Below are 27,463 nucleotides of genomic sequence, written 5' to 3'. Positions count from 1 at the left end.
AGGTGGGTGATGCTTGTGGGGGATTCTTAGGGGTGGATGAGGAGACTGCAGGATGGAAGAATCTACAGTAGGCTAGGGTTTTGGTCAAGACAAATGGGAGGAAGGTGCCTGGCAGTTTACAGGTAGCCATAGGGCAGTCCTGTTTCTCAGTCCAGCTGTGGTGGGAACTCCCACCTTGGGTGAATCAAGTGGTTCCCTGCAATGATAGGCTGAAAGAAAGGGAGAAGATGATGGTTACTTCATGCGCGCCATGGAGCGTGGAATTTGTGTGAGGTCAACAATGGAAAAAAGTGGTTAAGGTGTTGAGCTTTGGTGGGGTGAAAGTTGTTGATGGTAAGGCCTCATCGGCTTTGTCTGTGGAAAAGCTGCAGTTGGATGTGTAGGAGACAGAAAGATTTTGGGGGGGTTGGGGTGGAAGACAACTCACTTTCTGCAGCAGATGCAACTTTAGAAGCTGGTGAGGTGGATTGTGTTAGTCCTCTTAAGTAGTTAGGCCTTGGAGTGGAGCCTTCCAAAGAAGAGGCTTCAAACCAGTTAAAGGGCATTTGGGCCGTGGGTGGCAAAAAGGCTTAGTGGATTTAAAAGGCCTAAGGTCCATCAAGGCCCTCCCTCCTCTTTTGAGGGAGACTTGTGCCCTAAGTGGGGGTTGGTGCTAGTAGGAGAATCTGTCGACAGTGTTTCATCGACGAAGTGTGACGGGTTCTACTTCACTCTAGTGGATGAAGCTTTGGTGGCGGAATCATCTTGTTTCCAAGGTATGATGAACCCTTTTTCTTCTCTCTTGGGTTGAGGGGCTGCTTCTTCTGCTTCTCCTCTCACATCTCCACCGGTGGGGTGGTTAGTGTTGTTCATCAGAAAGAGGGGTTGATTTGGTGGGGGGATGCAGAGGAAAGGGATAGGGAGCCTTTGTTAGTGGAAGATGTTGCAAGGGGTGGCCCACTTAGAATGATTCTAAAGGATGGGTCATCGGTGGGCCTTCAAGCTAATCGTGAGGTTGTCGTTCTTGGAGATAGTTTAGGGGAGGAGAAAGAGGGTTTAGCTTTGGTTAAGGAGTGCATTGGAGGAAATCTGGTGAGGGACCCTACTGAGATCGAGGACAGTTTCAATAAGCTAGTTTCTTTTAGCCATTTTGTGGGACTGCCAATTGATGGTTTTGAAGAGGAGATCTTAGAGCTTTTGAGGAGACTGGAACTTAGAAAGAAAAGGAAGGTTACAAGGTAGGGGAAGAAAAATTGGTTTCCTGTTGGTTCAAAGTTTGAAAGGGAACTATGGAAATTGGAGTGCTCTATTAACTGTAAGACTGGCTCAACTATTAGCAGGCCAGAAGGAATAAACATTTGGGAATTAGCAAGAGTCTGTCAATGAAGCTACACATCCTTTCCTAGAATGTTAGAGGGATCAATGAGGGGGACAAGTGCAGAGTCATCAAGTCACTGATTTGCTCACTCAGTCAACCTTGTTTGTCTTCAAGAAACAAAGGTGCAGTAGATGTCATACCTTTTGGTGAGGAGCTTGGGTGTGGGTAGAGATTTTTGGAATGGGGGGCAATGGAAGCTAGAGGCCAATCAGGGGGTATTTTGGTGTTTTGAGACAACCAGCTGCTGGACCTTATTGAGATGGAGAAAGGTGCTTTATCAGTCACCTGTCAATTCAAAAGTTGTGAGGATAATTTTGTTTGGATGTTTGCAGGAGTTTATGACCTTGTTCTAATTGAGGAGAAGGAAACTTTCTGGAATGAATTGAGTGATATTAGAGGTCTTTGGAATGATCCTTGGTGTGCGGGAGGGGACTTTAATGCTGTGAGGCTCCCGGAGGAGAGAAGAAATTGTCAAAAGGGTCTCGACTTCTATGAGGCGCTTTTAAGAGATAATTGAGGACCTGGAATTAATTGATCTTCCTCTATCTGGTGGTTCTTTCACTTGGTGTGTCGGGTTAAATAATAGGCTAGCTTCTAGCCTAGACTATTTCCTTGTTTCTGAAGATTGGGAGAACTAGTTCAGTGGCTTGCTCCAAAGCATCCTTCCAAAACCTGTCTCTGATCATGTGCCAATCCTTCTTGATGGTGGAGGGATTGGGAAAGGAAAAACACCTTTTAGATTTGAAAACACGGGGTTGAAGGTGGAAGACTTCAAAAAACTGGTGAGAAGCTGGTTTGAGGGGTGTAATGTACAGGGCTTGTTTAGCTACATTTTGGCGGCCAAGCTAAAAGCCTTGAAGCAAGATCTTAAGGTTTGGAACAAGGAGGCCTTTGGGAATGTCTCTACTAAGAAGCTAGCAACCTTGACCCAACTAGGGTATTAGGACTATGCTAAGAGAGGGGGATAAGAATACATTTTTTTTTCACAAATTGGCCAATGCTAGAAGAAGAAGAAATTTTTTGGCCAAGTTAAGAGTGGATGGTGAACTGCTAACCGATGAGGACAACATTATATTAGGTGTAGCAAATGCTTTAGCAGGATTCTTGCTGAGTTGGGGGATTGGAGGCCAAGCATAAGTGGGTTGAACTTTGACTCCTTGTCTAGTATGGAATCAGAAGCACTAGAGATCCCCTTCTCCAAGGAGGAGGTCCTAGCTGCCTTGTCCAACTTAAGTGGGGATAAAGCCCTTGGTTTGGATGACTTCACTATGGCTTTCTAGCAGTGTTGTTGGGTTTTGTGGCAAGAGAGGTTATAGGGTTCTTCTAGGAATTCCATGATTTAGGGAATACCACTTTTCTAGTTCTGGTACCAAAGAAAAGGGAAAGGGGGGAAGGAGAAAACAAGGGTGAGGGGGGGTGGGAAGCAGAAGATTTAAAGGACTTTAGACCGATTAGCTTAGTAGGAGGGTTATACAAGCTTCTAGCTAAGGTCCTTGCAAAGAAACTTGAAAAGGGTGGTGGGCAACTTAGTTTCGGATTTTCAGCATGCTTTTGTGGCGGGTAGACAAATCTTAGATGCTATTTTGATAGCAAATGAGGCCATTGACTCTAGAATTAAAGGCAACCTAAAAGGAATCATTTACAAGCTTGATATTGAAAATACTTATGACTATGTTGATTAGAGTTTTGTCCTTGCTCTATTGGAGAAAATGGGCTTTGGATCTAAGTGGATTAATTGGATTAAATGGTGTATCTCTACAACATGCTTCTTAGTCTTGGTAAATGGATTTCCTTCAAGTTTCTTCCAAAGCTCCAAGGGGTTGAGACAAGGAGACCCTTTATCCCCTTACCTCTTCATTCTGGCAATGGAAACTCTCTCTTGTATTCCACTTAGTGTAAAAGAAGGGGGTTTTATTGTTGGCTTCTTAGTAAGGGGTAGAAATGGTTTGGGGGTGGAGGTTTCCCACTTGTTATTTGCAGATGACACACTCATTCTTTGTGATGCTAGTAAGGATATATATGTATATTTTTTTTACCAGTTCGAGTCCCCTCAGGGCCACTGGAGGTTTTACCCGGTCGTTAACTTCAGGGTCCCGTGGGATTAGTCGAGGTGCGTGTAAGTTGACCCGGACATCCACGGTTATCAAAAAAAAAAAAAAAAAAATACTAGTATTTTTTTTCTTTTTTGAATCAGAAACAAACATATCTATTAATTGAGTATAAATAAAACATGAAAAGGATGAGAAATCCTCCTCAAGAAATACAAACCTGATAAAAAAGAACTAAGTAATACAAAAAGAATAAAAAGCCTATACAAGTGTGACAACTCTTGACCTTGTAGACCTAACTCTAAGGTGTACAAATTGAAAGCCAACTAAGTTGAATTATACTCAAAGAGTAGGGTTTAAAAAAATTTGTACAATAACCCCAAAAAGAAACAAGGAAATGAAGCAAATGCCACATCATCTCCAATGTCTTCCAAGTATCCTAAAAAATCATAGCGTTTCTTTCTCTCCACACAATCCACAACAAAGAAAGACATGCGATCCTTCAAAGAGTCTTGCCTCTAATAGAGTTCCCAAAATACTTGAAGGAAAGGACCATCATATCATAAATACTGTTTGGCTGAACCCACCACATCCCCTCAGGTGAGAAAATCCTATGCCACAATCCCAAAGTAATCGGACAATGTAAGAAGAAATGATCAACCGTCTCACTACTCCTCTTACAAAGGATGCACCAATCAAAGCTGAGGGTTTTGAAAGGTCTTCTCAATTGTAGCATGTTATTGATATTTACCTTCTTATGTGCCACTAACCAGGCAAAGGCCATGAGCTTAGAGGGGATTCTTGATTTCCACAAAAAATTAGATGGGTAGAAAGGAATAGAATCTGAGAAATTAGATAAGGCTAAAAGAAAAGATTTTACTGAGAAAACTCCTAAAGAGGATGGTACCCAACCTTTGCATTTGGAATAGATTTGAGTCAAATGAACATGGGAAAGTAAGGACATTAGTCTTTCAAGACCCTTAATCTCCACATCCGTTAGATTGCAATGAAAGATAAGATCCCAATACAAATAAGTGTCGTTTACCCAAGATGGCTGAAATGGGAAGGTTTTTAGTTGTGGTAACCCTGAAAAGTCTTGGAAATTGTAAGCATAAAGGTTGGTCCCCCCACAAATCTTCCCAAAAACGAATTATGATCCCATCGCCCACCATAAAGCGAGTGTGTGTAGAAAAAACTTGGAGAATATATGCAATGGCCTTCGAAGGGCAACGATGTGACCATTTGACTATATTGTTGGCGTCTCATCCATTAGGATGTGTTCCATAGATACACAAGATAACTTGATGCTAAAGGGCAAAAGTTTCCTTAGGAAACCTCCAAAGCCACTTCCCTAATGAAACTTGGTTCCTCAGAGTAATTTTCCCAAACTCTAATCCACCAAACTCCTTAAGTCTTCACACTATGTCCCAACTCACCAAGTGATCTACCCTCCCCAAAACCCGATCATAGAAAATCTCTTTGTAATTTCTCAATCCTTAAAGCTAGCAAGGAGAATTTAGAGTACTTGAGTTGGATCTTTATATGGTTTGAAGTGATATTAGGGCTAAAGATTAACCTGGAGAAAGTGAGTTGATCCTTGTTGGAGATGTCTCTAACTTGGAGGAGCTTGTTGGGATTTTAGGTTGTAAGGTGGTTGCTCTTCCTACCACCTATTTAGGCCTACCTTTCAAAGCCCCTTAGAAGTCCTATCGGGTTTGGGAAGAAGTGAAAGAGTGCTTTCAGAGCTTGCTTTGTGGAAGAGACAATATCTTTTAAAGGGAGGAAGATAGACTCTAATTAAGAACACTTTGTCCAGTTTATTGATTTATTTCATGTCCCTCTTTGCCATCCTGAGGAGAGTGGCTGTGAGATTAGAAAAGATTTAGAGGGATTTTCTATGGGGAGGGGACTCACAAGCAGCATTTGGCGATAGTTTATTTCTTGCATGGAAAAACAAAAAAGGGATTTGGGCATCAGAAACTTATCCATCCTTAATAAGGCTTTGTTGTTAGAGATTTGTGAGTGAAAGGAGGAAGAAAGATAAGAGGATGTCTGTGTATTGGTTAGTGCATCATCAATCTTCATGCTGCTTTCTAAATTCTGATATATATAATGTATATATATATATATTTTATGTATGTATATTGTTCATGCTGCTCTCTATTTTGGTGCCCTTGAATACACTGTGCATACTGTAGCGAGCTCGTTTGTTAGGCACTGTTCATATGATGAATATAATGTTTATTAGCCTATCAAAAAAAAGGTCATGCTCCTTTCTAAACTGAGGCAGTACATAATATCATCAGTCCTTTGAAATATAAACACGCACACCCATATATTGGAACATTTGATATCAATCTTCATGCTGCCATCTAAACTCTGAGGCAGGACATAATATCCCATTTTGTGCTTACGTGATTTTTTTTTCCCTGCAGATAATCAGGCTGGCAAATCATTTATATCATATATTACTGCTAAGGTGACATTGTGCTGCTGTGATTTATTATTGTTATGGTTGGCGAGGCTGTCTTTTCTATGTAGATTTATTTATATCCTTTGATTTTCTTTGGCATGTTATTTTTAACCAGTTAATGTTTTTCATGTCGAATCTGATAAAAAAAATGTCATTCATGCTGAGAATTCAATTTCATGACTGTCTGGGATTTATCCCTGGCTACAACACAGTAATGTTTCTTTGTATTTTATTTTATTTTTCTCCAGATTCTTGATGGTCTTCAAGTGTCCATTAGGAATGTACATGTTCTATATCGTGATGTGCAGAATGACTCAGTAAGGGTTACTCTTATATTATAATTTTTTTCTATCATTTATATGTTGCTCGTCGTCTTTTGGTGTCATATTTTGTATTTACATTTTATTAGAGATATTTGTGAGGCAGTTCTATTGCTATCCTCAATTGCTATCATTTTGGTGGCTTAGAATTGTCTGTAATATTACATGCCTTCTCTGTTTGTAATGGTTTTAAGCATTGGATTGAGTAACTGAATCTTTCCCCAGAGTGTGTGTGTGCATGTTTTTTTTTAATAAGCCCCTTTCTCAAGTTAATACTATTGATAAGCTTTATCATTTTCTATTCTTTTTTTTTTTTTTTAAAATTATTCTGCTTGGATTAAAACTTATTTTAGAGAATATGAAGCAAAGAAACAACATATTGGAAAAAACAAGAATAAAAAGAAAATTCAGTAGTATTGCCACTCTAAGCAGTATGTCCTCATAATGCCATAATAACAATTGAATTCACAATATGGATAAAAATTATTAATATTATTTTTTGATAGGTTAATGAGAGAATATATTAAAAAGCGCAAAGGCACAACCAATTACACAGTGAAGTATACAACCCGTGTCTAAAGGCTAGCAAGGGAGAAAGAGAAACGGAAAAACCAATCCATATAGAGGCCTAAGACAAGGAGATTCCCTTTCCCCTTTTCTTTTCTCCATTGTGGCTGTTGTTTTAAGTAGGATGGAGGTGAGAGTGGAGGAGAGAGGTTTATTTGAAGGGTTTCTAATGGACAAATATAAGACTAGAGTGTCCATTTATAATTTGCTGATGACGTTATCTTTTTTTTTAGAGCTTCCTTGGGAGAGTAGCAGTCTTTTAAGCTAATTTTGTTGGTGTTTGGATATCTGTCAGGGCTAGGGATCAATCTAAATAAGAGCACTCTTTCTGGAATCAACATTAGTCAATATCAAATCCCCAGGATGGCTTCTTTGCTTGATTGCACAGTCTTAGATTGACCTTTAGCTTATTTAAGTCTTCCTTTAGGGGGGAACCCAAAATGAATCTCCTTTTGGGATCTAGTGATTGATAGAGTCTTTAGGAGGTTGGATGAGTGGGAAAAAGCTTTTTTGTCCTTAGGAGGTAGAATTACCCTAATTTAGTTTCATTTATTGCACATCTTGAGCTACCTTTTATCTCTTTTCAAGATTCTAGCTTCAATAGCTTTAAGGATTGAAAAAATGCAAAGAAATTTTCTATGGTCGAGTTTTGGGGAGAGTAAAAGAGATCATATGGTCAATTAGGATATAGTGTGTAGGCTTAAGGAGTTCAGTGGGTTAGAATTTGCGAAATTAATCTGAGCAATCAAGCTTTATTAGGAAAGTGGCTTTGGAGGTACCTTAAGGAAAGTTCTGCCCTTTGGCATCGAGTTATCTTGAGTATCTATGGGACACATCTTAATGGATGAGATGCCAACAATATAGTCAGATGGTCACATTTTTTGCATTGGAAGACCATTGCATTTATTCTCCAAGTTCTTTCTACTCACACTCGCTTTGTGGTGGGTGATAGAACTAGAATTGGGAAGATTTGTGGTGAGGGGATCAACCTTTGTGCTCACAATTTCCATGACTTTTCAGTCACTACAACTAGAAACCTATCTATTTCAGCCATCTTGAGTAATGACACCTCTTTGTCTTGGAAGCTTATCTTCTATCGGAATCTAACTAATATGGAGATTGAGGATCTTGAAAGACTAATGTCTTTACTTTCCTATGTACATTTGTCTCCTTTTGTTCCAAATACGAAAGCTTGGGTACCTTCTTCTTCAGGAGTATTTTCAATAAAATTTTTTGTTAGCCTTGTGTAATTTCTTAGATTCGATTCCTTCCTACTTAGCTAATTTTTGTGGAAATTGCGCAACAGAAGGTTTGTTTTGAAATGAAACAAAAAAACACTCAAGAACACAAAGATCACAATAGGATCTGAAAATTAGGAAATAATTCTGAAAAATTATATTGAACTCCTTTCTAACAATTACAATAAGCCTTCAAATAATGTTTGTAATACAAAAATAAAGGAAATAATTGAAATATGAAACTTAAAATAGGAAACTAATGATGAACCTAAAATAGAAACTAATGATGTAGGATACTAATGACGAACCTAAAATAGAAACTAATGATGTAGGAAACTAATGATGAACTTAAAATAGAAACTAATGATGAAGTTAAAATAGAAACTGATAATGATTGTGTCCTGCATCAGAAATCAAGAGTCTTTTCTAAGGTCATGACTTTTGCCTGGTTAGGGGCACATATGAATGTCAATACCAATGGCATGTTATAGTTGAGAAGACCTTTTAAAGTCCTTAGCCCTAATTGGTGCATCATATGTAGGAGGAATAGAGAGATGATTGATGATCTCTTCCTACATTGTCCGATTACTTTGGGATTATGGCATGGGATATTCTCACAGGTTGGGATGGTGTGGGTTCATCTAGACAATATTCATGATATGATGGTTATTTCTTTCAAGCGCTTTAAGAATTCTACTAGAGGTAAGACTCTTTGGAAGATCACTTGTCTCACTTTGTTGTGGATTGTGTGGAGAGAAAGGAATGTTAGGATTTTTGAGGATAATTGGAAAGCGTCGGAAATGATGTGGGACTTGCTTCATTTCTATACCTATAAGGTTAGGTTCCTAGATGAGCTTCAGGAGATGTTATACTTGTTTTAGGTTTTTTTGTTTTTTTTGTATAGCCCTCCTTGTATAGTGGAGGTTTCTTTGGGTTTTCTGATATATATTTTAAGTGACAACAGGAGCCTAAGAAGCCACCAAAAAAAAAAAAAAAAAAAAAAAAAAAAAACACCCGTCAACAAGACCTTTTCCAACCAACAAATTCTATAATAGAAGAAGGGCCAAGAGCTATAAACAAATTGAACCACGCCCAATGATTACACAAAATTAAGTTTAATTCTATGAATAAAATGCTTGTTGTTTTCGAACACCTTACTATTCCTTTCCTTCCAAATTGTCCAAAAAAAGCATAAGGGAACCGCTCGCCACACCTTTTTCCCTTTCCTACCTACAAAAGACCTGTGCCAACTTGTGAGTGTCTCTCTCACTGAAGAGGGTAGGACCCAAGACACAACAAAAAGAGAAAATAGGAGATGCTAAACAACCCTTGTAGTGGCTGAGAATATAATCAACCGATTCCACTTCTTTGCAACAAAGGAAACATCTATTCGCCATAGCCCACCCTCTCTTCTGAATGTGATCCAAAGTTAAAACTTTGTTCCATGTGGCCTCTCATGCGAAGACGCTTGCCTTGGGCGGTATTTAAGAATTCCAAATAACGTTTGTTTGGAAAATCTGTTTTGTCTTTTTGGCTCCAACTCTTTGTACAAGGCTTTAATAGAAAATTTTATTAGGTTTGTATATTGTGGGGAAGATTTCTCATCCTTCTCATGTTTTATTCACTTTTAATTAATACATTTGTTGTTAATGATATATATATAAACCCAACCATCTCCGACCACAAAAACTAGAAAACAACCAAATTCTCACTAAAGGGAAAGGCTATTATAGAAAGCACTACCCCCAACAAAATTGACCCCTCTAAATAGCAAGAGAACACATAAAACACCCCAAAAACCATTTGGACCCCAATGCTCGCCACCAAGTTGCAAAACAAGATAGCAACCTCAAAGGGAGGGAGCACAGACTCCATAGCCCCTCCCCTTCCCCTGGCCGAGAGTGGGGAGCAATCATAATTGACAAAGTATTCTAGTTTTCTGATCTCTCTCTATAATCGAGTAGCTAAAGACGATTTCTTCTTTTCCCCCCAGTAATCTTAACTCCATGACCCTTTCTTGACTCCAATTTCTTAAGAAGACAATTGATTTCCTTCTCAAACCTTGTCAATAGTAAAACTAGAAAGCTACTGAAGGCAACAAACTTATCGAGGAGGCTCCTAAAGCCCAAATTCTCCTATGAAGCCCTACAAATCTCTAAAGAGTTGCTAACCTCCAACCCCTCAGCCTTATGTCACAGGATGCACAAACGACCCTCCCCATGGGCTTATATAGGAGATGGGAAGCTTCTGGAGACTCCTGGAGCCATTTACACTAAGCCATTGGTGGGATGAGTGTAGAGGCTTCTAAAGAAGCTTAGAGATGTCCACACATCTCTACACTATGGTGGAAGGCATTAGAGGAGTTCAATGCTTTCTAGAGAATTTAAGAAGTTTCTTGTATATTCTTGTATATTCTTGCACATAGTGTCATAGACTTAGTCTTTTCCTAAGCTCGTGCGACACTTAGACAAGTCAAGACCCTTGATCTTGCTAAGTTAGCCTTACTCCCGATGCTTAGCTTGCTAGGCTTAGATGCACCCGACTTAGAAGCTTTAGAGGGCGTAGAGGCAATACTTAAAGAATGTAAGTTTTATTGCTCAAAGGAAGCTTTACAAGTGCTTTGGAACTCATTTGTTTGGTGCTTGGCCAAATGAGGCCCTCACCTATTTATAGGCACCAATGGAACTCTCTGGTACCTTGGAGGGTTTCTTACAACTCAAGAATAATCTAGAACTTTCTACATAATTTTATGTACAAACATATATAAGAGATCTCTAGAATTCTCTAGAAAGCCTTGGACTCCTCTCATGCCTTTCACCATAGTATAGAGATGAGTGGACATCTCAAGGCATTTCTAGAACTTTCTACACTCTTTCCATCAATGGCTAAGTGTAGGAGTCTCAAGAAGCTTCTTGGGCTCTATATAAACCCTTGGGGAGGTTCATTTGAAGCATCCTGTGACACTCTCCCCCCTTAAGCCACAGACGTCCTCGTCGCGCCTTCTGCCTGAAACTGCTCAATCTGCTCCTAGAACTCCCATAGTGCATTTGCTGGCTCCCAACTAGCCTCGCTCTTTGGTGTTCCTTTCCATTTCACCAAGTACTTCGTGGCAGGAGGCACACCTTGTTTCCTGACGACTTGGTCTGCAATGATGTGTTTTACCTCCTTGTCATAGGAGGTCACAACCGTTGTAGGTGCCCTCTTAGACATCCCTCGGCTTGGATCATCCTTGTCTCCATGCTATGGTTTTAAGTAACTTATGTGGAAGACGAGATGAATCTTCAACCTTGATGGTAACTCAACTCTATAGGACACCTTGCCGACCTTCCCAAGTATGGTGAAGGGTCCTTCATACCTCCTCACAAGGCCTTTATGCACCAACCTTAGCGACTTGAATTGTTGAGGAAGGAGCTTGACAAGCACCATGTCTCCGACCTTGTACTCTGTGTGACGTTGCTTCTTATCAGCCCATTTCTTCATCTTCCTAGCGGCCTTGTCCAAGTATGAGCATGCTATGTCAGCTTGCTTGTGCCACCCTTTAGCGAACTTGAAAGCCGTTGGACTTCTCCCCTTATAGCCCATTACTAGTGTGTGAGGAGTCAATGGTTGCTGTCCCATGGGTAGCTCGAACGAGCTCTTGTTGGTTGTCTCACTGCTTTGCAAGTTGTATGAGAACTGGGCTACATCTAACAACTTAGCCCAATCCTTTTAGTTGACACTCACGAAGTGCCTTAAGTATGATTCTAGTAAGATGTTCACTCTCTCAGTCTGTCCATCTGTCTGCGGGTGAAAGCTTGTGGAGAAGTGAAGCTCTGAACCCATAAGCTTCAAGAGCTCCATCCAAAACTTCCCAGTGAAACATGGATCGCGATCACTGATGATGTACTTAGGCAACCCCTAGTATTTGACCATGTGTTTCAAGAATAGCCTTGCTGTCTCCTCTGTAGTGCAATCAGTAGGGGCTATGGGGAGGCTCATTTGAATAAGCTTGTGACATTCGGCTCCAAATTTGCAAAGGTTTGCGAAAGTCTCAACTTAACATGCAGTGCATCAGGTTGTGAATGGAATTGGAGCATCTTTGAAAATGTATGTGACCAAAATAATTACAAGTAATAGTCTAATAGTGTCTTGAATGTAACTTAAAAGTTAAAACTTTAAAATATATTTATGAGCTTATGAATTTTGCAGATTCATAGCAAGAGGAGAAATAGGTTAGATCATCAACGCTTGAATGATTTGGTATACATTAAGTATAATCGAGCCTTGAAGAAAAGATAAAATGAACGTAACACCATTGACCCAATTTCTTTGAAAGATATAGATGATAGCAATGAATGATTGATAGGAAGAATGGATGATGGGGATTCTCATGGAGGTGCAGAAGATGATTTTGTATTTGATGATGATAATTTGACATGGGGTGATGTTGCTAGAGCTACTGGAGCTGAGGAGGCCAGGTTTGATACTAGAGCTAGAGCTAAAGCAAACTCAAGCATAATACCACCAACGAGGGGGATAGCTTCAAGTTCTAGAACTTTGCCTTCTCATTCACTAATAGATGAAGATGAAGATGGAGACATGGTTGATTCAGTAGATGAAAAAGATGGGGAAGGCTACAAATGTGGTGATGGAAATGATGATGATGATGATGATTTTGTTGATTTAGAGGAGTGATGATTGCTTGTTGTGGACAAATTTGTTATTTAAGTGTTTTTTAATGATGTTTTTGAATTGTGGACAAATTTCATGTTTTGGTTTGGAAACTTTGGATTTGGATATGTATTAGGCTATTAGCAATATGGATTTGGGTTTGTTTATATGCTTGAAGTTCTTTATTTTTATGTGTTTTGTTGATTAAATTGAAGTTTTGGATGATATTTGATGATTTATGTGTTTAGGACAAATAAATGATTGTTAAATTTGATTATATTATATAAAAATATATATGTAAATTAGGGTGCGCCTCACTTCACTAAAGTCCGCGCCTTAGGTGCGCCTTGCACCTCAGGCTCCAGGACTACTTTGTGCCTCAGTGTGCCTTGAGCCTTTTAAAACTATTTTTACCCAAAAAAATCTATATTAAAAAACCTAACTTAGAATTATAATGTCATTGGTAATCTTGTCTTTTTTTTTTTCTTTTGAATTATTGAATCTTTTTCTTTGCTTTGTCAATTATCTTAGATCGAATTCATTTCTACCTAGCTGAATTTTTATGGACATCTGAAGTCTCATGTAAGTTCAAGTCCTTTGTTTGGCTTGTGACACACAAGAAAGTAAATATGGATGACATGCTATAGTTGAGAGACTTTCCAAATCCCTTTGTCTTGATTGGTGCATCTTATGTGTAAGGAATAGATTGTCGATTGACCTTGTCTTTTTACACTATCCAACAACTTTAGGGCTATGGCACAGTCTATTCAAACAAGCTAGGATGGATTTGGGTTTAGCCCAAGAGTATATGTGACATGATAATTATTTATTTAAGGGGTTTGGGGAGCTCCGGTACAAGCAAGACTCTGTGGCTAATTGCTTGTCTCATATTGCTTTGGGTTGTGTGACGAGAGAGAAGTGTTAGGATCTTTTTTGAGGATAAGTGGAGGACGTTAGAGATGTTGTGAGATCTACTTCACTTCTACTCCTCTTTTAAGGCCTCTTGTATCAACTCTTTTAAAGACATTTCTCTCAATATCGCTCAGCTCAATTGGGATTCGATGTGTAGATCAAAAGGGTTTGGTCGGCAATGGGAGGAGCTTAATCTGGGTTTGAGGGGATGATATCTATTTAATGTTTTATGTGGTCTAATCCATTTTGTATGGTTCTGTTGGATAGTGTAGGAGTTCAGTTATATTTTGATCAATTTTTGTATATGTGCGAAGGAATTTTTTGTCCTTCGTATAAACTTTTTATTCGTAATTAATACATCTTTTTGTTTATGATTAAAAAAAAAAAAGTTCCTTTCCTGTAAAAAAATGCATGCCAGCTGATATCTTGGGCAACCATGGTGCTTATAGGCAAAATTGTAGAGGAATTTCTTGAGTGTGCACCTCTGATCTTTGTTTTTTAATGGTTTTTTAGGTTGTTCTCTCTCTTTCTCCCTCCCTCCCTCCCCTTCTTATTTTTCCCCTTCTTTTCTCTTCTTTGCCTTTTCACCCTTGAAGGGTAACTCATTCTTATTGTACTTTTGGTTCATGATGCAATGAAAATTTTTTGATATAAAAAAAGGCATGTACAAATTACATTGCTCATGGACAATTTTATGATGGAGAAAAATTGGTATGTCACACATTGTTTTGAACAAAACCTCATGTTGTTTGGAAAAATTCTTGTCATAATTTACTAGTAAATTCATGTCTCCACTCATCAGTTATTCTCTGTTATACAAGGTAGGTTTGAAATGTTTTTATGTTGGTTTTCACAATATATGCTTTTTCATGATTTATCATATTTCATATCTATGCATAACTGTTTATTTTTCCTGTATGTTCTCCAGGCCCACATTGCATTTGGTTTAAGGTTTTCTGCCCTAACGATAATGAAACAGAATCTTGTGGGGTAAGTTCTTTTAGATGCACTGATAGGGTTTTAATTCTTTCTTGTATTTATTTTGTGAATGTCATATGGGTTAGCAGTCAATATCTTGAAAGGATCTCTTAACCATATGGGACCTTGATTTTTCATGCTGATAGTTGACTGTCTGGTTATATAGACCCCTTGATTTTTGTAAATATTTGACTATATGATTTTTAAATCCCTTTACTCATTTTGATGGTTGACTATATTTATTTATGAGGAGTAACGCTTTTATCAGGGTGAAGGTATGGCATCATGGAGTAAAACACCTTAAAGCTACAAGTGCATCAACAACCATTCATGCAACAGAGGCAAAAAGAAAACCAACACTTTGAACACAATGTTGAATATAATGTATTTATAGTGTATAACCTTTCCTTGTTAATATAGGACACATATATGGTAGGACACATGTATGGTAGTTAGGACTCTTAGCCTTGTAGGACTCTTATCCTTGTATATATATATATTTCTCAATTGTAAGTAGATCATTACATTAATGAGAATCAAGGTCTTTCTTCTTTCTCTCTCTCTCAACATGGTATCAGAGCCAAGGAAGAAAACCTAATTCTTTCCTGTTTCCCGTGTCATCAACTCCGGGAAACCTTCCGGTGACCGTGTTTCATTCCGGTCACCTTCCCCATCTCCCAATACTTTCTGGTTATTCGGATCGTTGACAGAAACCACTCACCGCCGGCGAACTTTTCCGGCGAAGTATTTTTCCGACACCGACCATACCAGAAGGAGCGCCTGGAGGAGATCTCCAACTTTTGTGAAGGCACCGGCACCAAAAGAGCCTCCACGCGCCGTCCACGCGCAATTTTCCGGCCGGCGGTTGCATCTCACGCGCCGGCGCGTGAGGGCGCGTGAGGCCTTTTCCGGCGACGCGCCTCCTCCTCAAGCTTCGCCTGACGCCGACCAGCCTCCCTACATCCCTGGTTCTCCCATCCGAGCCCTGCACGTACCTCTTTTGGGGATTTTTGTCTCTGTTGGCCCTCCAAACAGTCTTTCCGGCGAAGCTCCGACTACTTTTTCTCCACTCCAATCCTTGCACGTGCCTTGGGAAGTGTTCTTCTACCTTTCTGGTGGTACCACGCCGCGATCTGAGGCCGTCTCCCTTTTTCGGTGGTGCCACGCCGCAATCTGAAGCCGTATTAGGGCTCTCTTCGATCCAAACATACTTCATTCTCCAGATAAGTAGATATGACTACTAAAAATTCCATTTTTTCCGCTGTTATATCTGGATCTCCTATGATTACTTCGGAGAAATTGGTTGGCAGTGACAATTATCTTTCCTGGTCTGCCTCTGTTGAACTTTGGTTTATGGGTCAAGGATATGAGGATCACTTGATTACACAGGAGGCAGATATCCCTGAGGTTGACCGCGTACAGTGGAGGAAGATAGATGCACAGTTATGTAGTGTATTATGGCAATCGGTTGATCCTAAGATTCTTCTTCATCTTCGGGCCTACAAAACTTGTTTTAAATTTTGGACTCAGGCCAAAGGATTATATACGAATGATATCCAGCGTCTTTATAAGGTGGCTTCTGCTATTGTCCATCTCAGCCAACAGGACTTGGATCTATCTACTTATATTGGCCAGATTGCCTCTCTTAAGGAGGAGTTCTTGACTGTGATGCCTCTTACTCCTGATGTTGGGGCTCAACAAACACAGCTTGACCAGTTCTTCATGGTTCTTACTCTTATTGGCCAACGTCCGGATCTTGAGCCTGTCCGCGATCAGATTCTTGGTAGTTCATCAGTTCCGTCCTTGGATGATGTGTTTGCTCGCCTCCTTCGTATCTCGTCCACTCAGACTTTGCCATCTGATAGCACTTCAGATTCTTCTGTGTTAGTTTCTCAAACTAGCTCTCGAGGAGGCCGCAGTGGTACCCGAGGTAGAGGTCAACGTCCTCATTGCACCTATTGCAATAAACTTGGCCACACTCGCGATCGTTGCTATCAGTTACATGGAGGACCTCCTCGCACTGCCCATGTGGCCCAGTCCTCTGATTCTCCGCTGCCTCAGCCTCCGAGCTCTTCCGCATCTCAGGCTTCTGTTGCCTCTGTTGCCCAGCCTGGTAATGCCTCTGTCTGCCTTACCCACACATCTTCTCTTGGACCCTGGATTCTAGATTCTGGAGCTTCTGATCACTTATCTGGTAATAAGGATCTTTTCTCCTCTATTACTACTACCTCTGCTTTACCTACTATTACCTTAGCTAATGGTTCTCAAACTGTGGCTAAAGGTATTGGTTTGGCCCTTCCTCTACCTTCTCTACCTCTCACTTCTGTCCTTTATACTCCTGAATGTCCTTTTAATCTTATTTCCATCAGCAAAATCACTCGTACTCTTAATTGCTCTATTACCTTTTCTGATAAATTCGTGACCTTGCAGGACCGGAGTACGGGGAAGACGATTGGCATAGGACGTGAGTCTCAAGGCCTCTATCACCTCACCTCGGATTCATCTCCTGCAGTTTGCATTTCCACTGATGCTCCTCTCCTCATTCACAATCGTCTGGGCCACCCTAGTCTCTCCAAGTTCCAGAAGATGGTCCCTCGTTTTTCCACTTTATTGTCGCTTCCGTGTGAGTTATGTCAGCTTGGGAAACATACTCGTGTCTCGTTCCCAAAGCGTTTGAATAATCGGGCAAAGTCTCCTTTTGAGCTTGTCCACACTGATGTTTGGGGTCCTTGTCGGACTGCGTCTACTTTAGGATTTCAGTATTTTGTCACTTTCATTGATGACTATTCTCGATGTACTTGGTTATTTTTAATGAAAAATCGAGCTGAGTTATTCTCTATTTTTCAGAAATTTTATGCTGAAATCCAAACCCAGTTCAATATTTCTATTCGTGTGTTACGCAGTGACAATGCCAGAGAATATTTTTCAGCACCATTTACTTCGTTTATGTCCCATCATGGGATTCTTCATCAGTCTTCTTGTGCTCATGCTCCTCGACAAAATGGGGTAGCTGAACGCAAGAATCGACATCTTGTTGAGACAGTTCGTACTCTTCTCCTCCACAGTAATGTTCCTTTTCGTTTTTGGGGGGACGCTGTTCTTACTGCTTGTTATTTGATTAATCGTATGCCCTCCTCTGTTTTACATGATCAGATTCCTCACTCCCTTCTCTTCCCTGACCAACCACTTTATTTCCTTCCTCCTCGTGTCTTTGGTTGTACTTGCTTTGTTCATATTCTCACTCCTGGACAGGACAAGCTTTCCGCCAAAGCCATGAAGTGTCTCTTCTTGGGATACTCCAGACTTCAGAAGGGTTATCGTTGTTATTCCCTTGAGACTCATCGATACTTTATCTCCGCTGATGTCACCTTCTTTGAGGACTCACCATTCTTTTCCACCACTTCTGAGTCTCTTCCTGTTTCTGAAGTCTTGCCTATTCCCATTGTCTCCCCACCTGATGCTATGCCTCCTCGACCACTTCAGGTTTATCATCGTCGCCCTCGTGTCGTTGCTCCTCTCCCTTTTGTTGAGGCACCTGCTGACTCACTTCCTATCCCTTCGGCTTCACCTACCCGGGTCTGCCTTCTCCTAATGACTTACCCATTGCTGTTCGGAAAGGTACTCGCTCTACTCGTAATCCTCATCCTATTTACAATTTTTTGAGTGATCATCGATTATCTTCACCCTATTCTGCTTTTGTTTCTGCTATATCCTCTATTTCTCTTCCAAAGAGCACCCATGAAGCTCTTTCCCATCCAGGCTGGCGACAGGCAATGGTGGATGAAATGGCTGCTCTGCACTCTAATGGCACTTGGGATCTTGTTGTTTTACCCTCGGGTAAATCTACCGTTGGCTGTCGTTGGGTCTACGCAGTTAAGGTTGGTCCTGATGGTCAGGTTGATCGCTTTAAGGCCCGCTTAGTTGCTAAAGGCTATACTCAGGTTTATGGTTCTGATTATGGTGACACATTCTCTCCTGTTGCCAAGATTGCTTCTGTCCGTCTGCTTCTCTCCATGGCTGCCATGTGTTGTTGGCCTCTTTATCAATTGGATATTAAAAATGCCTTCCTTCATGGTGATCTTGCCGAGGAGGTTTATATGGAGCAACCTCCTGGTTTTGTTGCTCAGGGGGAGTCTGGTTTAGTATGCAGGTTACGCCGTTCTCTATATGGCTTGAAACAATCTCCTCGAGCATGGTTTGACCGTTTTAGTTCTGTTGTTCAAGAGTTTGGCATGCTTCGCAGTACAGCAGACCATTCAGTTTTCTATCATCATAACTCTTTGGGGCAGTGTATTTATCTGGTTGTTTATGTGGACGACATCGTCATTACAAGCAGTGATCAGGATGGTATTCAAAAACTAAAGCAACACCTTTTTACCCACTTTCAGACCAAAGACTTGGGGAAACTCAAGTATTTCTTGGGAATTGAGATAGCTCAATCCAGTTCTGCTGTGGTCCTTTCCCAAAGGAAGTATGCTTTAGACATCCTGAAAGAAACCGGTATGTTAGACTGTAAACCGGTAGACACACCTATGGATCCGAATGTCAAACTTGTACCAGGACAGGGGAGCCTTTAGGAGACCCCGGGAGATATCGACGACTTGTAGGTAAATTGAACTATCTCACCATTACTCGTCCAGACATTTCTTTTCCTGTGAGTGTTGTTAGTCAATTCCTACAGTCACCATGTGATAGCCATTGGGATGCTCTAATCCGCATTCTTCGATATATCAAAAGTACACCAGGCCAAGGTGTGTTGTACGAGAACAGAAGTCATACTCAGGTTGTTGGTTACACAGATGCAGATTGGGTTGGCTCACCCACAGATAGACGTTCCACTTCAGGGTACTGTGTTTTTATTGGAGGTAATCTAATATCTTGGAAGAGTAAGAAACAAGATGTAGTGGCCAGATCTAGCGCTGAAGCCGAGTATCGAGCTATGGCTTTGGCAACATGTGAACTCATATAGTTGAGACATCTTCTTCAAGAGTTGAGATTTGGAAAGGATGAACAGATGAAACTCATATGTGATAACCAGGCCGCATTACATATTGCATCCAATCCAGTCTTTCATGAAAGGACCAAACATATTGAAGTTGACTGTCATTTCATTAGAGAGAAGATCGCATCAGGTTGTGTTGCTACAAGTTTTGTTAATTCAAATGATCAACTAGCTGACATCTTCACTAAATCTCTCAGAGGTCCTAGGATTAAATATATTTGTAACAAGCTTGGTGCATATGACGTATATGCTCCAGCTTGAGGGGGAGTGTTGAATATAATGTATTTATAGTGTATAACCTTTCCTTGTTAATATAGGACACATATATGGTAGGACACATGTATGGTAGTTAGGACTCTTAGCCTTGTAGGACTCTTATCCTTGTATATATATATATTTCTCAATTGTAAGTAGATCATTACATTAATGAGAATCAAGGTCTTTCTTTTTTCTCTCTCTCTCAACACACAAATTCAGACTCTTATGGTCATTATATCTTGATCTTTTACGAACCCCTTAAAAAACATTTAAAAACATGTTTACAACTCAAGAATATTTGGTTTCTGATAAAAAAAGATGTTTACAACTCAATAATATTTGAGGCATATAGGGTTGTTGGGATCTGTGGTTGGGATGTTAGAATATTTGCAATATATATATATGTATGTATGTATTTATGTATGTATGTATATCTATTTGTCTATCTATCTATCTCTGTGTGTATGTGTTTTACAGCAACAATGGTGCTGATTGATTCTTAGTGAAGTTCATATGGAATTCTTAAGAGTCATCTGGCACTTGATTTATGATTCTCTTTTTTGTCAGGTCATTTAATGGGAAAGTTAGAGGAGGTCAAGTGAACAAAACTGTGGAGATTCTAGGTCTAGAAATTTATTGCAGCACGTCCCAAGGAACTCTCAGTTTGATTGCTATTGATGATGCTGCTGACTCCAAACTTGGTGGAGATGCAAGACTTGAAGGGAATAAAAATGACTACATATTGGCCCCATTTGATGTGTCTATGACTCTTTTGGTATGCATATTTGACCAGAATCCTTTTACAATAGGCTTTGCTTTCTTATTTGTCATTTAAATCACGATTTCATGGAATTAGTGTTTTTTCCTTTTTTTGTTCATTTTTTAAATTCTTTTGTCATTTTTTTTTAATTAGGAACAAAATATATATTAATTATGAAAGAAGTATAATAGCAGGATGAGTGGTCCTCCGCACAAAATACATAATACTGATTAAAATAAGGCTAAACACCTCCAATATTATAAGGAGAACTATACATAAAGGTATAGGCTATTTAAGGATGCATAAAGATAACATCTCAAAATTAGACTCAACTCCTCTGTTTAAAGTTATTCAATTCCAAACCCTCCCTCCCCTTGGGTGAAAAAAAAAGCACAAAAAGGCCTTTTTTCTACCCATCCAGTCTCCTTGTGATTCTATCAACCATTGGATCCTAAAATCTGCTTGTTGTTTTTTTTTTTTTAAATATTGATGTGTGAGAGTGCAAAGTTTATCATATTTCTTTTTTTTTTTTCCCTAAAAAATTATTAAATATTTACAAGTTGGGTTCTTAAGCGCAAGAACCACAATTGCAATATAGTTGAAAAGAGATCCGAGTGTTGTTCTTTTCATAAGGATAGGGAATTATTTTTGGTGACTTGGAATACTACTATTGTTCTTGAGAATGAATAGTTTAATAGTGAAACTATGGTGTGTTAAAGGAAATCAAAGGAGAAAGTTCTCTGAATTTTAGTGATGAAAATAAGTAATCAATCGACTAAAAATTAATGAAAAAGAAAATTAGAGGAGGAAGAATTACAGCCTTCATGACCTTGCTTCCTCGTAGTGTAAATGTTGTGACCCATGTCTATGACTAACACCACTAGAAGGGTTTTCCTGCCCTCGGTTACCCACATGGTTCTAAAGGAGATTTGGGTATAACTACCTAAATGCTCATTACCCCATATATCACTGTACCATCTACAATCCACTTTGGACATTCTTGAGTAGTGGTGGCATGTGGTGACAACAATAGAGCAATTTTCCTTGCCTTAACTAATCCAAAATTAGCCTCAAGAATCGTAGCTTTGTACCTCAGACTCAATGAAGAAGAAAAATCACTCATTCACCTTAATTAATTACCTCATTTATTTAACTGACAACAAACTCAAGTGAAGAAGCATTTTCTACTGGAAGTGAAGAGAAAATCAACCATGCATCAATTGAAAATTTAAATCCAAATGCTCCCAACATTGATAGAAAATGAAAAGGACTTTTCATTAAATTTGAAAAAGAAATTTAAAATATGAGAGTTGAATTTTAACTAAAAAAGAACTATGTAGCCATCTTAGTCAATGAAATGATTGTGCCTTATTGCTCAATAAAAATCTTAACTAAGCTTCCTTACCTTCTCTTCAATGCTCTCTACCTCTTCGTCTTGCTCTCTTCATGCTTGCTATTTATAGAAGAAAAGGCTAATGTGGGAAGACAATCAACTGAGAGGGCAAATGGAATGTCCCTTCACCTTGCCAATCTTGAATAGTTGCATAACGAGGTCGCCTTTCATGCTTGTTAGTTGCTATGCATGCCATGGCAGTTGGAGCTTGTGGAAACTTCGATTCCCTTCTCGAGGCGTTGTTAATGGTTCTAGCAAGCTTTGCTTGAAGAATGCGTGATGAAGTTTGAGAATGGGAAGAAATGAGTGAGATTTGGTGATTTGAAGTTCAAATCTCTACTAAAGGGAAGAGATAGAGAGCGAGAAATGAAGAAAGAGGGATTTGGGAAGGTCTCAAGGCTGCTCGGGCTTGAAAAAACATGAAAAAAGCTTACAATTGCAAAGAGGGGTCGTCTTGGATGCTAGGCTCTTAGCCTAGAGAACTCAGTGTTTGCTACTAGCCTGGCGGGCAACCTAATGGGGAGCCTGGTGGGCAGACTAGCGAACACGTACTTCTTGCATCTACATGTTGGTTTTCGAAGTGGAATTAAGGAGGTAGTAATCCATCTTTCTTCTCGGTTTATTAACCCTTCCAAAGTGCCTTGTTTTAGTCGCCTTTTGCCCTTGTTTTTCTTGCAAAACTCACAAAATGGTTAAGACATCTTTTATTGATAAAATGTGGTAAATGAGATGCTCCTATGTATGAAATGTTGTGAATTGTATGATTTACTATGCTAATTAGTGAACAATTTTATACTAATTAAGCACCATTCTCCCTCTTCTTGCCCATACTTTCCTGTAATCATCTTCTTCCAAAATTACTCCCTTTTATTTAGGACCTAGTGTGTAGGCCTAAGTAGTTTGGAGGTGTAGGGTTTGGGAAGATTTCTTTGAGAGTTTGTGTTGTATTTGTGGAAGTGGTTTTGGAGGTTCCATAGGAAAAATTATGCCTTTTGGCATTAGGTTATTTTGAGCATTTATGAGACACTTCTTAATGGTTGGGACATCAACAATATAATTAGATGGTCACACACTCGTTTTGTGGTGTGAGATGAGGCAAGAATTCGTTTGTGGGAAGAGGATTAACCTTTGTGTTCACAATTTTCAAGTCTTTATAGAGCTGTAACAATTAGAAAGTTCTCAATATCATCTATCCTTGGCAACGCCTCCTCTCTTTCTTGGAACCTTAATTTTCATTGCAACCGCATTGATGAGGAAATTAAGGACCTTAATAGACTCATGTCCTTTCTTACTCAAGTGCACTTGTCCTCATCCATCCTAGATGCAAGGGTTTGGGTATTATCCTCTTGAGGCTTATTCTTAGTAGAATCTTTCTTCTTCATTGTGTCTAATATATATGGTCTAATTCCTTTTCATTTAGAATTTTTTTTTTATGGAAATCTAAAGTCCTATCTAAGGTTAAGGCTTTTGCTTGATTAGTGGTACACAAGAATGCAAATATCATCGATGTGTTAAAGTTGAAAAGACCTTTGAAAGCCTTTAGTCTTGATTGGTGCATTTTATGTATGAGGAGTCAAGGGACGATTGACCATCTCTCTGTACATTGTCCGATAACTTTGGCCTATGACATAAGCTATTTAGACATGCTAGGATGTGTAGGGTTCAACCTAGGAGTTTATCCAACATGATGAACATTTCAAATGTAGGTTTAGAGAGCTCCGTTTAAGGCAAGACCCCTTGGAAAATCGCTTGTCTCACCTTACTTTGGATCGTGTGGTGAGAGAGGAATGCTAGGATTTTTGAGGATAAATGGAGGACATCAGAGATGTTGTAAGATCTACTCCACTTTTATTCCTTTTTTGGACCTCTTGTACTGAATATTTTAAAGGCATTCCTTTCAATGTCATTAAACTCAATTGGCATTTGGTGTATGGACGGTTGGATCCCGAATGAGAGGAGCTTAGCCTGGGTTTGAGCAGATGATATCTTTGTATATTCTTCTGTGGTTTATCCCATTTTGTTCAGATCCCCTTGTATAGTTGAGGAGTCCATTATGTCTTGATTAGTTTTTTTGTATTTGTGGGGAGGATTCCTCATTCTTTTGATGAACTCTTTATTCATAATGCATGGATGTCTTGTTTCTGATAAAAAATAAATGATTCCCTTTTAGTGGAAGATTTCCAACACCATTTACCTAGAATAGTTTTATTGAGACTCAACAAACTTCTAAAGGCTAAGCCCCCCTCCTTCGTTTTCCATGCAAAATGTTAACCAATTTACTAGATGAAGCTTTTTCTTCATAGCACCTTCGCTCCCCTACCCAAAGGAAATCCATTTGAATTTTTAATTGTTTGCCTTAAGTTCATCTTCTTGGGATTACAAATAAGGAGATGAAGTAAATTGACAAGCTAGAGAGTATGCATTTTTGTCAATGTTAGCCTCCCCCCTTTTGATGAGTATTGTCTCTTTCATATAGCAAGTCATTTCTAAAATCTTTACTCCATCACATCACAAACTCGAGAATATCTGAAAGAGACTCCCAACAGTAACCCCGAATATTTGATGGGGAGGGTGCCCACCTTACATCTCAATACCATAGTTAGGTCCCCTACATCAGCAACCACCCCCATTGGGATGAATTCACTTTGCTCCAAATTGATTTTTAAACTTGAGATTGCTTCAAGTCACATGAGAACCAAACTATGTAGTTATGATTTTGGGGAACTGACTAAAAGTGTTCAATTGGTGGATTCCTAGTATGTGAGTCGGTAATGGATGTAGACTTGAAATGGAACCACTATAAGTATTGTTATCTTCTCAATTTGCATTGTGCTTGAATTTCTTATCTATTTTGCACTTGAAACATTGTTGAGTTGTCTTTCTTATTATTTTGCAATTAAAAAATTGTTGAGTTGAAATCTTTATGGTTTGCATTGCTAAAAGTTCATGTTTTTTAAAGGACACTATGTGCCATTGAAATGCCAAATTTTTGACACCTTACATGTGCTACTTCTGGATTTGACACTAGACATCCACCATTTTATCAATTGTGCATTTTAAGCATACTAAGGAAGTTAATTCAATGGATATAGTTGTTTTAATCATAAAATGTGGATTCTTTTCGTAAAGTTGTGGTTTGCCTCCTCTTTTTCTCTAGAGGAAATCCCTTTTTCCTCCTATTTTTCTTGTTTGATTAATAAATTTCACCTTTAATAAGAAATAAGGAGAATGAAATGATATCTATTTGATTTCTGATAATGCATTAGCTACTGTTTGTTCTTTTATGTAGGTGAACAGATCAGGAAAGCTAGAGAATGATGCACCACAATATTCCATTAATGCCGAGTTGACTAGCTTGGTTGGTTCAGTTTTCTATAGGTGTTACATAAAATTTTCTGTCTGTTCATTCAACTGATGTGTTAATCTTGATCAAAGCTGCATTTTTTTTTTTTTTTTTTTTGCAATTTTGTTAGGTCATGTCTTTGGATGAGGTTCAGTTGCAACAAATCCTGAGACTATGTGATTATTTATGCACAAGTCGATTGAGAGAGAAGTAAGTCCACTATGAAGTCATCATTTTTTGTCCCTATTACCTTTTTTCTTTGACAGTTGTAGATAAGTCTCTATATAAATATGGATTGCTCATTAATGTTTGTTTATCTTGAAGCTACTTGTTTCTTGTGGAAATATCACAAAGTTTGGTTTTGTAGTTTGCTGAGTAGGTTTCGATCTTTTTTTTTAATGGTAGCTCATTGTTCAATGTATTACTCATTTTTCTTCTTGACTAACTGATAATTTTTTTCTTGTGAGAAAAAGGTTGATGTTGCTTGGAAGCTGATTTTCCTGTGTTTTACTTTCTTGTTGTTGAGAATCCTGCTAACATTTTGTTTTTTGTTTCTTTCTAGCCTTTTGGCACTACCCCAGGTGTACTAGGCATGCAGCCCCCTTTTTTGGTTGGTGTTGGTTAATATATACTCATAGTTTGCGTATCAAAATTTTTTTTTCTTTATAAAAAAAATTCTAAAGCTTTAATTTGAGATGGTTCCAAGGAATCATTTTGTTTTCCTGAAAGCATTTCACTTTTTGTGATTGTGATTTTGCTTGATTTTCCGGTTTTCTCTATGTTTCTTGGTGTGTATGTTGTTTGAATTTGTTCTTGAGAGTGTTAACAGATAGCAGGTAATTGTCCCTTGAAGATGTTCTCTTCTTGCCATTTCTCTCTCTGATAGGTAACAGGAAGATGTGTGTTAATAAAAAAAGATGTGAATAGAAAGAAGGATGCTCTATCCTTAGATTACTCACAAAAAGAAAGAGACTAAAGTAAAGCTACTTACAATACACTGTGTGTGTGTGATATGAAATCACAATAAAGTATGTTAATGAAAGATAACTGAATAAAAAGAAGAGTGCTCTCCTTAAACCAAGTGTAAGAAAAAAGAAACTAAAGTAAAGTGTGTTAATAAAAAAAATAAGTGATGATGTTGGACTTGATTCATTTCTTTGTTTCATTTTGGGCATACTATACTGATGTTTTCTAACCTTTCCCTTTGAGTGCCATTCAGTTTTGTTGGCTCTTTGTATGTACTTCTTAGGGTTGGACTTACTTGGTGAGGATTTGAGTTGAGCTTTCGAGTTGCATTTTTGTTTAGTCTTTTATTCTTTTTGTACAAATCTCCTTGTAAAGTGGAGGTTTTCATGGATCAAGTTTGTATTTCATTGGGAGGATTTCTCATCCTTCTTATGTTTTATTATCTTTAATTAATACATTTTTGGTTTCTAATTAAAAAAAAAAAAGGAAGGGCGCTCTATCCTTAGACCAAGTACAAAAAAGGAGTGACTAAAGTAAATTTATTACAAAACTCTCTCTCTCTCTTGTAGGAAACCAGAAAGAGTCTGTTAATGAAATAAGTGAGTATGAAAAAGGATGGTTTATCCTTAGACCAATTATAAGAAGAAATAGGCTGAAGTAGACATATTTTGCTAGAGCTGCTAATGAGATATGGAAAACAGTGGCGTAATGCTTTCCATGAAAGCATTACTCAGAAGGTAGGAAGCCCTTAATCAAAAGCCTCAGTCAAGGAGGTTCTTGCTTAGCTTAGATGTTTTCCCCATCTGCACCTCTACAAACCCCAGACCTTTAAACTTGAATTTGTATAATGTGCAGCGCAACAAGTCAAACTACTCTAGCAAGGTGAATAGAGCATCACCATGAATTGGTAGAAAATATTTTGTTGTGGTTCTTATGAGCTTAAGGGGTATTACATTTTCTCTCATTGATTTTGTGAGTTTTCATTGGCTATGATAAGCTTCTTACTGAGCTATTTTCACACAAATTTATTTTCTCTTTTCATGAGAAGGAATGGGGAAAGCTGATGGCATGTCTATTGGAGTTGTTACTTTTTGTTGTTTTCCTTTGTTTTTAGGTGAAATGATATGGTCCATGCATTGAGAAAATTGTGTTGGTGGCATTTGAATTCTTTGATTCCTTTGAAAAGGAAAATGATTCC

The 27,463-nt window shown here is 38.8% G+C and overlaps 1 protein-coding gene across 2 annotated transcripts in view; it reads left to right on the top strand.

The window, feature by feature from the left end:
* Positions 1-27,463, top strand: part of LOC117932118 — a 126,395-nt gene that overhangs the window by 6,587 nt on the left and 92,345 nt on the right. The window contains exons 5-10 of one of the 2 annotated variants that reach the window (XM_034853170.1): positions 5,841-5,884; positions 6,127-6,195; positions 14,494-14,555; positions 20,371-20,578; positions 25,246-25,314; positions 25,430-25,509. In XM_034853170.1, the coding sequence (XP_034709061.1) occupies positions 5,841-5,884; positions 6,127-6,195; positions 14,494-14,555; positions 20,371-20,578; positions 25,246-25,314; positions 25,430-25,509 (532 nt within the window). The remainder of the gene's footprint in view (positions 1-5,840; positions 5,885-6,126; positions 6,196-14,493; positions 14,556-20,370; positions 20,579-25,245; positions 25,315-25,429; positions 25,510-27,463) is intronic. The other variant, XM_034853171.1, reaches the window with a different exon arrangement.

The sequence above is a fragment of the Vitis riparia genome, chromosome 15 (genome assembly GCF_004353265.1).
Source record: "Vitis riparia cultivar Riparia Gloire de Montpellier isolate 1030 chromosome 15, EGFV_Vit.rip_1.0, whole genome shotgun sequence".
NCBI lineage: Eukaryota > Viridiplantae > Streptophyta > Magnoliopsida > Vitales > Vitaceae > Vitis > Vitis riparia.
This window is presented reverse-complemented; position numbering and strand designations above follow the sequence as displayed.